This window comes from Mytilus edulis, unplaced genomic scaffold (assembly GCF_963676685.1).
Source record: "Mytilus edulis unplaced genomic scaffold, xbMytEdul2.2 SCAFFOLD_1016, whole genome shotgun sequence".
Lineage (NCBI taxonomy): Eukaryota > Metazoa > Mollusca > Bivalvia > Mytilida > Mytilidae > Mytilus > Mytilus edulis.
Window position 1 is genome coordinate 13,581 of NW_027269165.1, and position 15,268 is coordinate 28,848.

The 15,268-nt window shown below is 32.9% G+C and overlaps 1 protein-coding gene across 1 annotated transcript; it reads left to right on the forward strand.

Annotated features, from left to right (window-relative positions):
- Positions 1-786: 786 nt before the first annotated feature.
- Positions 787-14,760, forward strand: LOC139509612 (choline/ethanolamine transporter flvcr2a-like; the record flags this gene model as incomplete). Its single annotated transcript, XM_071296217.1, is given in 4 exon segments — positions 787-1,515; positions 9,091-9,653; positions 10,228-10,369; positions 14,623-14,760. Coding segments are annotated over 4 exon segments (1,447 nt in total), but the record flags the coding sequence as incomplete, so codon positions are not given.
- Between the last annotated feature and the right edge of the window lie 508 nt (positions 14,761-15,268).

The window sequence follows — 15,268 nt, forward strand, 5'->3', positions numbered from 1 at the left end:
TCGACCAGTCAGGGAACAGTAAGACAACTTTTGTACATGATGACGAAAAAGGTGTACCGATAGATGAAATGAGCACCAACAGTTTTGAGATAAAGCCAATCTTTTCAGAACATACCGTTGAACTTAAAAGCACGCAAGATTTTATTATAATAACAAAACATTAATTGAACATAGTTTTGGTAAGTTATCTTTAATTGAATCGATAATCATTCTCAGGCGCGTATCTGGGGGAAAAGGGGGGGGGGCGATCTAAAGGACATATTTTGAAATACATATGATGCTTTTTTTATGGGAAGTGGAGGGTAACGCCGGATGCACTACATTTGAATTCTCGATTGATTCTAAAATTAAAATTGAGAATGGAAATGGGTAATGTGTCAAAGCGATAACAACACGACCATAGATCAAACAGCAGCCGAAGGCCACCAATGTGTCCTCAATGTAGAGAACTCTGTGGTTTAAAAATCAACATGTAACAAGTAAACGTTGAAGAACAAGGAAATATGGAACAATATTTCCTTTTAATTCAATATAATCGAGGTAAATATATGTCCGATGGTGGCTTCATAGTTCCCAGTTTTATGATAAAGGTTATAATATGTAAACCAAAATCTGAATGTGCTTAGCATCAATGTTATGCCACTTTATAATGTTTATAGACAAGGTCAACGCAATTTTTGCGTTACGTAACACAAGGTAGAGATTGAGGTATGTGAAATGATTCAAGTATGTAGATATATAACCCTTGATCAAGGTCAAATCTCTTAAATTTGGACTAACAGTATCGTATCTTCATCTTAAAGTGTCAAAAGACTGGACAATAAAGAAGCTAATTAAATGACGAGGATGCCTAGAGTAGAAATGGCATGCATAAGCTAGGATAGAGAAACTCGAAACATATCTTGGAAAAAATGAACCCGAATGACATACCAGACCCTGAAACACTACAAGAAAATACTAATAGTTTCTTTAACAGTTTAGTTGCGGGACCAGTAGATGACGAAAATGCAGTCAAAAAGAAGAGCAACGGACAAACAGTTACGGATAACACAGATACTAACAGTTTAGGTGCGGGAACAGTCGAACACGAAAATGCAGACGAAAAGAAGTGGAGCGAGCAAGGGGATAATTCAGTTATGATCAGTAATACAGATATAAACGCTGACGGAGAAAAATTGCATGCAACTAGCAGTTATATTCACAGCCCTGACTTAGCTGAGAATGAGAAAATCATTCTTTCAATGAAAGATGGTGATAATTTTTTTACTCAAAAGTCAAATACCGATGCACCAGTAGTCAACAGTGACAGTGCCGAACTAAAGGATTCCGTAATTCATAAGTCTGGGGAAAATAATGCAGCGTTAGAACACGATGACGACAGAGTTTTTCCAACAGACGATGGGAACAAACAAGGTTTTGATTCCGAGAAAAAGTCAAATATTTCAGAAAATACCGCAGAATTTAAAAGCCCGTCAGATTGTATAAATGATGTCACATCAAATGGGCACATTAATGGTGAGTTTTTGACGATTTGCAAAATACATTTAATATATAAAATCGCTAGTCGTTTATATTTCTAATTTAAAAGAGAGTATAATCAAAAACATGTATCTGCAATCAACATCTAATACTGTTAACCAAATATTTCCCATTATTGTTACGATTTTCACGATAAAAAAATAACAAGAAATAAATCGTCGCCAATATGTGATAAAAATATACCCATATATTTAGACGTTTCAATAAAGTTAGAAAATCGCAAGAAAAGAAAAATGTCGCGAACTCCAAACAGATAAACACGAACAAGTTTTCTTGACAATTAGTTAAAACTTCTTTTTGGTGGAAGCACACATAATATTTTGTTGTGACCACAACCCTGTCATCTTTCCGATGAATTTGGCATCCCCGACTGAAAATTAACACCAAATTTGTACATACAGAAGCAACACGACGGATGCCAAATGTGGAGCAGTATTATGATGTTAACCAATTCGGAGAACCTGAGATAACCACCCGGCTTTTTGGTGGGGTTCATGTTGCTCAGTTTTTAAGTTTTCCATTTTGTGTTTCTATACTATTTCATGTCTTTTCGTCAGTCGTTTTACTTTTTCCCGGCATGCATTGCATTGTCAGTTTGTCTTCGACAAAGGAGTTTTAACAACATTATAGTATCTTCCGCTTATAAAATATATTACAATATGAATTGGAACATTGATTGGCTAATGGCTATACAAATCTTGTTCCAATAATTGAGTTTCAGTGAAACATCTGAAAAAATAATGGAATATTCTAATTCTTTATATACAATGTACGTTACGTTCAGAAAAGTTAATTTTAAATTACAATCTCAGATTACAACTGTTTGCGTACCTTTGGTTCAACTAAATTGTTAGCACAATCATTCATGTTAATTTTATATTTTTAAAGTTCATAGAAGAGGTTAAATTGTAATTTACAACATGTGAAGTTTGAAAGTTTTGTGTTTTGTTCTGTAAGATAACAAATACATACGTGTACTTCATATGTAGATCAATGTAAGAAAATTGGGGGTGTCCTTAATTTCTGTATTCCTAAATGTATTTAGAGCATTTAAATTTAGCTTATAAAAAAAAAGAATTCTTTTAAATTCTCAAGAAAATGAGTTTACTATTAATTTTTCTGTCATAATACATGTAATATACTACGTTCTAGTAATTTCTTTATTCTGTACATCGTTTATCTCTGTATTGTATGACCTTATTCTTTTATTTTCCATCTTTTTTTTTATACTTTAGTAGCTATTATTCTCTATTTTTTTGTATTTTTTGCTAAATGTTCTCAAGGCATTATCTGTTCCGGACCCTCTTGTGTGCATTTGAACAAAGAAAGATAACTCAATATGTCACATTTATTTGTTTCTAACCATTGATATTAATATAATTTACTACGACGGCCACGACAGTAAAAAATGAATAAGTATTCATTTATATTATACTTCTGATGGAAATGGGATGTCATATTTGTTTGAAAACAGCTTACAGTTGCAACTGCTCGACAGCGTTGCAATAAACTAATATACTATTGAACAGTATATTAAGTTATTTTATACTGTATTAAATTTAAAATGCATTTTAAAAAGGATATAGTACGTGACCAGATTAAATGGACACTAACTTAAATTTAAATGATTAAAGTATTTAATTCAGCATTGACACACTGACGCGGATGTAGGTTATATCGACAATCTAAACAAACTGCAGCGAGGTCAATGAACGCGTTGCCAATGTTTACAACTTGTAAAATGGCTACCGCTATCTTTAGACTAGCAGTCGATTCCAATCTGTAATATGTTTCAACAGAAAACGGAGGGTGATGAAAATATATTAAGTATTGCAGTAGAATTTTTCCATATATCTGAAGACTGTTATAATTATTCAAAATGAGTTCTCATTCGGGAATGCTAGGTAAGAAAAAATATATAGATATACTTCTATACATTCATAATTTTCTTCATTTGACAAATTTACTGTATACACATTTATATATGCATTAATATTCTTTTCATTAATTTTGCCAAAAAATTGAATAAAACTGTGTTTTTTTCCCAATTATAACGAAACTCGATTGAAAATTGTTTTAAAATATAGGCCGCATTGACATTCTTTACTAATCTAGTTTTAATTATCTTTTAATTTTTCGAAGTTGTACTTTGGACTTTATAATGTTAGTGCCAGCTTACTATGTATATGAGGGACTGGATAAGATGACCGGTGTCGTCATATCTATATTTCTTATTTTAAGACCATGTTTCTCTCTTCTCTATTTTCCTGACCCATTATTCTCTAATCTTAATTTCTTTACCCATTTTCTCTTTTCTTTATCCCCCAATTTTCTTGTAATAATGTTTTGGGTCATTTTTCTGTACTATTGGTACATCATGGTCTATTCTGTGTACTGCATATAGGCCCTCATACAATTACATCTTCGAATTCACACTTAAACATAAACATTTTCAAGTTGGTCACAAACATTATCTGTTCAATCATTTTGTGGAAGAAAAAAAGACAAACTTATTAAAAATTGAAGCCTTTAAATACCCCCCTCCTGATATTTCGAACACCTTGGTGCTTAGTTTGATTGATGTGCCCCTATTTTGTCATATTCAGCAATTACAATTTGTATTATGTAATGTTGATTAATACCTTAAAATGAAAACACAAGTAAACATCTTTAGTTTTATGTAAATTAACGCATGCACATATACATGCAATTATCGTCCGTTGTCATAAATTCGGTCGAAGTATTTCGTCTGTGTCTGAGCAATCACATACATTTTTGTGCATGTTTCTGTCAAATAAAATAAACACAGACGGATCAATATTTAAACTAAATACAAGGCTGTATAAATATGTCTAATAAATCTGCCATCCTGGTGTTAAATTATTTATAGGGTCATCGATCTGTACTAAGACTTGTTTTGTATCATCGATTGAAAACTTATCCCGAAGAATCCAGTCGAAATATTTTGGTCACGCATATCACTCGTTGACAATTAACACGAGAAACGGTATTTCATAGACATGATAGACAGAAAGAAAGATATATTGATTGATTGATTTTTTAGTTGTTTAACGTCCAGTGGCAAATATTACATGTACAATCAAGACGAGAACTATAAATACAATAGATATAGGTCATGTAATAGAGGTTTTCCGGGATAAGGTCGAAGAAATTTAGACTGCCACTCGAATATGAGGTTACATTGGAAAGGGACATAGGCGGATCCAGGGGGGGCTAGGGGGCCCGGGCCTCCTCTTTTGTGGGAAAAATTTGGTTGATTATATAGGGAATCACTGAAGCATGACTGGAGCGGGCCCCCCTTAGGTCAGTCAGCGGGCCCCCCTTAGGAAAAGTTCTGGATCCGCCACTGAGGGACAACAATTTTCATTGCAACAAGCGATATACGGATCCCGCAAAGAGTTGTTTCAACCGTTCTTAAGGTATAGAGAGCATATGGCAATTTTTCTACACGAGTTATCGGAATAAACGTCTACTTTCTAACAGGACGTGACTGCGTACATGTAAAACTTGCCGCGACAACCAAACGGTAATGCATGGTACTTTTATTGCATGGACTGAGAACAAGACAAGGGTTCAGAAACCGAGGGTGACCTATAAAAAGTGGCGGATCCAGAAATGTTCATAACAGGGGAGAGGGGCACTGAATGCAAAAGAGGGGCCCGCTCCAGTCATGATTTAGTGATTCCCATTTATAATCAACCATTTTGTTTGCACAAAGGGGGGGGGGGGGCACCGGATTCCCCCTTTAAATCCGCCTCTGATAAAGTGTTAATATTGAGGGAAAGTGTAGTTGAGGTTCAAAAATATAAAGAAATTGTTAAACTTTGTTTTTGAAGAATCTTAAATGACAGAAACAATTAAAAATGCAGAAATGAAGGACCCTCATAATACGAATAAACAAAAAAGACAGACAATGTTTTTAGTACACGGTATAAACAATGTATTAACTATATGTCATAATACAAAAATGTACTAGTTAGGAACATTGTGTTCAAATGGACTTTGAACTTCACAGACGACTAACTTCATACTGATTTCAACACTGATTATATTATGGCATTGTTTGCAGTATATGATCGTATATCTGTGAATGTAGACCAACCATTGTGTACATTTCAATATCTGTCTGTTAAAATAAAATAGAGATACTTCGATTAATTTATATTGAATTTTAACATGAGACTTATTATTGAATTAATAAAATTAACCATTTTAACATATGTTACGTATTAACGTAAAAAAATAGCATTTTAAAAAATGATTTTTTTTACAATTTAGTTAAAACATATCATAAGTCCAAGTTCATGTGGTAAGAAGCTTGCAAATACATTTTAAGTATTCCCTCTTTTATAGGTTAGTTCTTTAATTATATCGATATTTACATTAATAATAAGAATAGTATTTTTTCCTTTTTTACATCTATAAATTATGATAGAGCACAAAAGAATTCAAATTAGAGAAATGATTCAAAGATATTTATTAAGATCATAATGAATCTGTTTTTTCTTTATTTTTTTCAAACTAAAATAATTGACGTTTAGTAAGCGATGCTAGTGCTTTGGAAGTTTTACCGAACAAAAACGTTTCTAATGAACAATTGAGTGAAAAATTCATGAACCTTTAGGAGAATAGAAAGAAAAGAATAGCAGGAGACAGTATGTTCTTTTGAACACCGTGCACTTTTGTTCTATTATTATCCAAACATATATACAGCGAACAATATCTTATTCAATGGACTTTGTACCTTCTTATTATTAATTCAGGGCAGATTATATTTCATGTATATTATCTAACACATGAGGGTATGGACTGGGGGATCCTTCATTTCTGTATTTTTTTTTACTTTAAAAATATTTTATGTAATTTTTCTCTATACTCAAGTTATATTTGTTTCCATTTTTTCTCTATTTTCTATTTGTATATCTATTATTTATCTGTCTATTCAATTGTTTTGATTCATTACTGTAGCATTGGCCAATCCATATCGTCTCCCGTGATGTTTTAACAACGTTGTGTATGTTAACCTCCGTATTAAAATAATTTGTGTTGATGAAAATAGAAAAAAAAAAAAAATACAAAATATAATTTTCTGAATTCGGTTAACATGGTTAACACGTTTTGCATTGTAAATATTTTTTCATTTGTATACACAGGTACTTTAATATGCGCACTTTCAATTGCTTAAAACGGTTATAGATATTCTAGTACTTTTTTCCGTACTTCAAACATGTCAAAATTATAGTAAAATTTCATAGTATTGGATTGGCACTTGAACATGTTGAAATCGAACGTATCGGTTTCATACTTTTAAAGAGAAGTAAAAGTAAATTCAATGTACATGGTTTTGGTTTATGACCATATATTATTGAATTTTCAGTAAACTTTCCTGTCAAGTTATAGTAAAAAAAATAGTACTATATAATTTTTTATCTTCATAGAACTATTTAACGAAGGTTCACATCTAGTACTTCATATTTTGCAGTACAAATCTAGTACTTGTAATAAGATTGTACAAAATTTCAGAAGTACTATATCATCTCTATATTATTTTGTTAGTTCATAAAACTATAAACTAATAGCACTTGAAGAGAATATATGCAAAAGAAGCTGCGTAGTTGAGTACTATCGTTGTATTGAGGCCTGGACTACATGTATATATAACAAAGGTACAAATTTGATAAAAATGTATGAGTCTCATACGATCTTCGGGATTACATTTCATCATCTCTCGCGATCGGAAGTTAAGAGAGCCAAAACATAAAATGTTTGAACAAACCGCAAAACAGTTGTGACGTCGATACTGGTTCAATTAAAAAAAAAACATGAATAAAGTTATACCAGAATTGAATGGCATACACCAAACGAAGAAAGCCATCTTTGATAATTTAATTTAATCTAAACATATTTATTTATAGGGATTCGGAAACAAGTTTTGCAACTTATATTAATCCCTTTCCACTTTGAAGATGCGCGTGCTGCCTTGTAGCGGCATTGCCTGCTCTTTTTCGAAATCTACAAGGGTGTCTTTAACGTGCAAGAGATATGACTCTTTTTTAACACGTGTCAGCCATTTATCATCCCCTTCCGACGGACTATCATAGTTTCATCAAGACCATACTCGCAAATGGTGTCAAGGGAGAGCCGAAAATTCAGTTCCTGAAATTTTCATCCCGGATAGGGAATCGAACCAGGAACCTCTGTGTTAGTAGTCCGATGCACTAACCACTACACCACGGCTCTCATTCACCTTTTAAACGATATACACATGTTACTATATTTTTAAGTATTAAGTTGATGTAAATTTTTAACAGACGGTCGGACATTTTTGAGCTTAAGTATAAAATGTAGAGCTCGTCGAGAGGAACATTTTATTCTCAGTATGTATGCAGCAAACTCTTATTGTTTTCTTAATATGCAAGCTTGAAATTGCAGCGTAATTTTGTTTGGCACTCGGTGACCTTTGACCTTGGGTGCAAATTGAAGGTCACATGAACTTAAGATTATTGCTGTAGGTCCCAAGTCACTACGACTTCTGATTCTCGAAATACAATTTTTTTTAAATTGTGTATATTTTTTCAAAGGAAATAACTCCTTATAAGGACTACAACACGGCTCTCTACTGGTTATCGTTTGATAAAACAAGCACACACAAATTTTAATCAAGCCAATACAATAGTCAAATTAACTTGCATAAAAACAGAAATCCTATTGAAACAGTATACATCTTTTATATGAATTGCTTTTTAAAAATCAGTACACATGACTTTAGAGGTCAAAAGTTTAATGTACTTACAGTTTCGTTCAACTTTATAAATATAAATGTATCAATCAGTAATACAAATATCACAAAGGACAAGTCGCTGACACTAAACACTAAATTTAAATTAGAATGTCAGAGCAAAAACATGACATATAACACTATAATCATGATAAACTAGCCAACATTCGGAAGTAACTTGTTTTGTAGCTTTTTTTGTATACTGTAACAGTTGTAAAGTTGTTTTTCAATTATATGGTAAGTCTTGGAAATTATCTTATTGGCAAGCACAGGACGTGTCCTTATTTTTGTATCATATGATGAATAAATGACAATTTATTAATCAATATTATGATATTATTTTTGTGAACAAAGACGGCAAGTGAACACCCGATTTCAGCTCTACACATTGCTTTCAAATATAAACCCTTTAAGAGGATTCTAAAACTGTCATTAAATGAAATTAATTTGCTGAACATAATTTGAAGCTAAAATGATTGCATTCGCCTCAGTGTAACCATCAGTATGTTGTTTGTATAAGAAATGTAGGACTTATCATGTTTAAGATCCCAAATAAACAAACACAGAATGATAAATTTTGTTGGAATATTAACAAACGATTGTATAACTTCGGTAAGATTTATCTGTTTTTATCTAAACACAAACAGATCCATTGACCTAAAGACGGTGAACCTTTATCAGTTATCTGACCAAAAGAAAACATTAGATATACTCAATCGGCCAAGGTCTTAACAATTTTGCTTTTCTTTTAGGTAAAGCGTTGAGTCGCAGCGGCGATTTAGCAACAATGGAAGTCCAAGCGAAACCAATTCTTCCTACAACAGAAAAAGACCCATCTGATTTGGATCAGCAACCACGTGTTTACAAGAGACGATGGATGATTGTGTTTTTGTTCGCCTTCTACTCTCTCAGTAACGCATACCAGTGGATACATCTAAACATTATAGGCGATGTGATATTAAAATATTACAATGCTAGCATGCCAGAGGATCAATTTCAAAGGGAAACCACACTAGACTGGTTATCTATGGTTTATATGCTAGCATATATACCGTTGATATTTCCCGCCACGTGGCTACTTAACAAAAAGGGCCTCCGCGTTGTTGCGATTTGTGGTTGTTTTCTTAATGCACTTGGGGCATGGCTCAAAGTAGCATGTGTGAGTCCAGACAGATTCCCAGTACTTATGTTTGCTCAAACAATATGTGCCATTGCTCAAATATTTATACTTGGACTTCCAGCTAGGTTAGCGGCAGTGTGGTTTGGACCGAATGAGGTGTCAACAGCGACATCTATTGGGGTTTTCGGAAATCAGGTGAGGCTTTGTTTATCTTTTTTTCGCGATACATTAATATGTGGAATAACGAGATTTTTTCGTTTTCATTCTATTTATTCGTTAGAGGCATTTGGGATATGTTCCGTATTTGTAGCAAATAATAATAGTACGACAAGTCAACTTTCCAGCGAGATGCGTATGCCTATTGCTTAGAACATGAGGCAACTTGAAGAGGGTGGTAAAGGCTTATTTTCGTGCAACGTGTTTTGCCATTTTTATTTCACGTACATCCGTGAAAAATGTTCGTTATTCACCGTGTTTCGTGAAAGTGGTAAAAAGATCAACGTGAAAGACATTTCTAATTGCTCGTTCATCGTGAAATGGCAATTTTATTTCGCGTTCTTCCTTGCAGATACCCCCCTTTACGCCCCTCCTTGAAAATGAGATGATTCTTATTAATGAACATGAGACAAAAACTAACGTATCTATTATAAACTTTGTCCAAAAAGATGACAAAATTATTGGTATTTTATGCTGAAACCAGGTTCGGTAAACATACATGTGCAAAGGATTACTTAACAAATAATTATTTCTCTATTCTATACTTATATAGGTCGGATGTGCCGTTGGTTTTTTGTTGCCTCCAGTATTAGTACCTTACAGTGAAGATTTAAACCAGATAGGAAAAGATATGGGTACCATGTTCTATATGGGAGCTGGTGTAACTACTTTCTTCTTCATAATGGTTATATTAAGTAAGTCTAGTTTACAAGCATAAAATTCACATATAGCTGTGTTTATCAAAACTTTCGGAAATTTCGGACCTTTAAGCAGTTTCGTTCTTATTTTGGCATATCAATTTGTTTACTCGATTGTCTTTTGAAGACGAAACTACCGTCTGGTGTCCAACATTATACGCCTGCTATCCTCGATGATAATTTGTTTGATGAATACACTAGTTGTAAATCTTTTTTTTTTAAATTCCAAATTCCATGGACAATCCAAAAAGGTAAAAGTTCATGAAACTAAAGAATTAATACTTCAATATTCATGGAAAGATATAAATAATGAATGAGAATATTTCTGACAACACATATTAATATTTCGTCACAATATATCACATCATTGTATCACATAAAAATGAGAATGGATGACATTGTTCTTTATTCAGAAACAAATGAAATTTTCTTTATCGTGACCGCAATGTTAGTCCACAAACACATAATTCTACTTTCTATAACTTTTGTTTTTGATTACTACTGGACTACATGTGTAAACTACTAGACTTGGCACTCACACCACATCTTCCTATATCTATTGATTAATGATACCAGGCTTCTAGTTTAATTTGCTAGTTTCGCGTTTTAATGGCGATTCACAAAGGGTGCACAAGTATTTACAAAGATGAAGATCATTGAAAACTAACCATTCAAAAAGGTTCTGTCAAATCTCGCGAATGCAAGTAAAATATTGCATAAAATGTTTATTAATCTACTAGTATGTATTGACAAAGTGATAACGTTATAGTTAACAATAATGTAACTTTTATATACAGTCAATAAAAACATCTATCACTGGAAAAACTAGTCGAAGATACAAGGCTAACAGCTAAATACACCAGAAATACACCAGATGTACAATCCTTCTAAATAGACTCTTTAGCGACATGTACTCTAATAAAATGGATTGGAAGGCCGAAACACTCACGAAATGAAAGCACATTCTAAGCCAACAATTCCGAAAAGTTTTTTCAAATCTGGCTTAGGCCATCTGTGCCTGACGGTTTACATACCTTGATGTTTTGAATGATGAACAAAAAAAAATACTTAACTATCCCCATGTCAAAATAGTTCTCGTTAAAACAGGGGCACTAACTACTGTGCTGATAAAACCCAAGAGGTCTAAACGTTCATCGGCAGTGATCATGACATATACCAAGTGGTTAAAAAACTCACCAAAGATTATAATGCGCGCAAGTTATCTATATAAATAAATAGCAGAGATATCTGGTCTAAACTTCTGTACCAGACTTGTGTTTCGTCTACAAACGACATATCCGTGATTCTCGAATAAAAAATGTTAGAAATGCATAATAAAGTAAGAAGTTGAAGAGCATTGCAGACTAAAATCTATAAGATTCCCCAGAAGTTGGAATCAAAAACCAATTAACGAACTTGATATGGATGGCAAACCATATGAAAGAAGTATAAAACCATCTTTTTCTTATTCAAAATCGAAACAAATAAACTTACAGCGAAGATTACTTGAACTGCAAACGGAAGAACACCTCTTATTGCAACATGGTTACAATATCTTTCAAAATGGATCAATAACCAGATTTTGTAAACAATGATTCGGTAAATACTTAAAGTGTAAAGACTTTTCTTCAGTTTGTCTTTTATTTTTGCTTATGTGCTTTGTCTATATGCCCGTTTGTGTTTCTTTGTTACATATTTGTTTGATTTTTTAGGCAGATTATATTAACACAATGTTGACTGTTGTACTCCTATTTTGACATTTTTACCTATTATGTGTGTTTGTTTTGTTTACACATTGTTTTCAATATAATGGAATTGTATGCGACTGTCATCCAAGTAAGAGGTTTAGATAGCTACAAAACCAGATTTAATCCACCATTTACTAGATAAGAAAATATCTGTACCAAGTCGGGAATATGAATGTTGTTATCCATTCATTTGATGTGTTCGAGCTTTTGATTTTGCCATTTGATGAAGAGACTTTCCGTCTTGAATTTTGCGCAGAGTACGGTATTTTTGTGATTTTAATTTTTAGTAGATTTATGAACATGAAAATGAAAAGACTTGATTAGAAAAGGAACACAACGATCCATTAACAATAATGCTTGCAACAATTTGGTATATCGATGTTTTACACAGTGACATATAAAATTGAAGAACCTAGTCAAAGATAACGTTAAAACGGCATCACTGAACGCATAAAATTTTATATGAAATATTTAAAAACAACATGGAGCCGAACTCTTAAGTTTATTAACCAGACACATTTACAAATTTGTAACAATAAAGATGTGTCAATGGATAGGATTGATGGCGATCATTGTATAAGATACCAAATATCTAAACGAGTTTAAATAAAGTGTTTGTGCACGATGGTAACGGGAGAAAAATGTATTTCATATCGGTAGTAAAGATATAAAATGTCCTTCAACACAACAGATGGTGTGGGGGTGATACCAATAGGTGTTCGATTATTTTGTTAGTTTTAAAAGCAATGTAACATCTTTTGAATAATTACGCCTACCCTCAGTATCAGAAAAGGATACGGTATCCAATCAATTCAAGTGCATGTCCTGTCAGAGCGTAATGTATACGCTAGTCAACCTGGTAGCAGTACTGAAACTTTCCCAACGATATTATTTTTTATTTGGAATCGATGCGAAAACAAATACAACGCATGCAATTGACTGCATATGAACTGAAATTTTAGTTACCAATTATCTTGAATATTATGTTTAATAGATACATATAACGTCTGATGTAGAAATTGTAAGCATCATGAGCTTTTAAGAACCACGTGCACTTGGTCAATGACATTGACAGTGTGACGTTTCTTTCACACCCCAGTGGTATTTTTTGTTGCTAGACATTAAAAAAAGAAATGAAACTATTTTCCTTTTCTTAAAATTCACTTTTCATTATTATTATATTCACTCGAAAAATATTTTTCTTCGCCTAGGCATACCTCATGCACATGGCGTTAGACGTATTTTTATTTGCACAAGTGTTTTGACTTTTCTTTGTGATTTTGCCCTACACTTTTACAAAAGAAGACGTCTGCGAGTCTTGTTATAAGCCTGATATATGTGATTCACTTTAAGGTATAAAAGATCATGAATATAAGGCGAATTTACCTAAATTAGCAATCAGTGTTTTTGTCAAAACTATACACATTTGTTGGGTAATTGTCATTATGTTTAAAATTCAAGAATACCACGGTGGCTATGTCTTGTAAGGTCGTGACAGAGTTATCAGGTTGTAATTGGTACTGGTAGGAAATGTACACTTACTATTTTTTAATGTTCAATATTCCTCTGTTTACATAATTTATAACATACCTGTCTCAATTTTATATCATACCTTTCACAAATTCGCTGACAAATTTTGAAATTGTTTTGAAACCAAGTTTCCAACTCCCAAAGCAAGTTATTCTTGGGAAAATTTGACAGTTCTGTGTGTTTCACTTCGGCATAATGCTACTACATGTATTCCAGTATTTACCTATCCTTGAATTCATCAGATGGTTAAAATGTAAGGTCTTTGATATAAGTAATCTAATTGATAGATTTGAAACATTACTCATGCCTAATCGTTGCATTTTATATGAATCTTCATATCGAACGATCCACACACTGAGCGTTACTTCCGCCTTTGTTCTTAAGTTATCTGCATTTTGCAAAACCTGTCAGAAATTTGTATTCTCCATGCTTTCGAGTTCGTGAATTATTTGGACCTTTTTTAAAAATCTGTAGAACCAAGCGTCTTTGATAAGGCATTTGTAGACAATACGTCTGGCATACACAATTTAAAGGCTGGTATATATTCATTGGTATCAAATTAGTTTTAGGGAACTATAATTAAACTTTAAGAGGGGGTGGAAGGGGGGGGGGGGGGGGGGGTAAAAAAAATAATTCTGATCCCAAATTTGATGAAAAAAAAATTATTCTGGTCAAGCAGATTACAATAAAAAATATTCTGAATGCAGGCTTCCCCCATATCTAATGGTCAGTAATTAAAAAAAAAAAAAATCAATGATAGCGTTGAAAAAAAATCTAGAAATAAAAAAAGTCCATACCCCCGCCTCCCTGTTAAAGTTATAACGGTTGCTCTTTTAGTAATAATTAAACATGTGTATCGATATGGTGTTATGCAAAATAGAACTTTTGATAATTATTTAATATACATGTTAGGAAATATATTTATCACCAAATAAGAATTTGACTGTATAGGAATTAATGTTTTTTTTTCAGTTTTCAAAAATGCTCCACCTATGCCACCGAGCAAGGCACAGATGTTGTCAGTTCAAAATGCATCGAATGAACACTATGGACAATCGTTGCTTCGATTGGTCAAAAATAGAGGTTTTATACTGCTGACATTAACTTATGGTAAGTACAAGATTAAGTGATTGGTAGTTAGTCCTAAATGTTAAATTGTATATAGCGGGGTAAAACTTAGTAAAAGTACACAAGACATTTATGGCATTTTTTCATAAAATAAATCTCATATTTTTGTTATGTTTCGTATTTTCGATTTTTACACCAAAACGCGGAACAAATTCGATAATAAAGCTGCAATGTTGAGGCTATATGGCTTCAATAATGTATGTATTCATGTTTGTACCACTACCTTCATAATTGCACTGTACTTGATGTTGTGACAGTCTTAGATTGGAAGTAACAACCAAACCCGTTACACTTCATTGGAGTCCTTTAAATGACTAAGCGCTATGAATATTTATTTGTTTTTTTTTGTATTTAGTTGATGACTAGAGTAACTACACTATATATATTTCGCTTAATTATGCCCCATTTATGATGGGACATGTTTTCTGGTCTGTGCGTCCGTTCGTCCGATCGTCTGTTCCGCTTCAGGTTAAAGTTTTTGGTCAAGTGA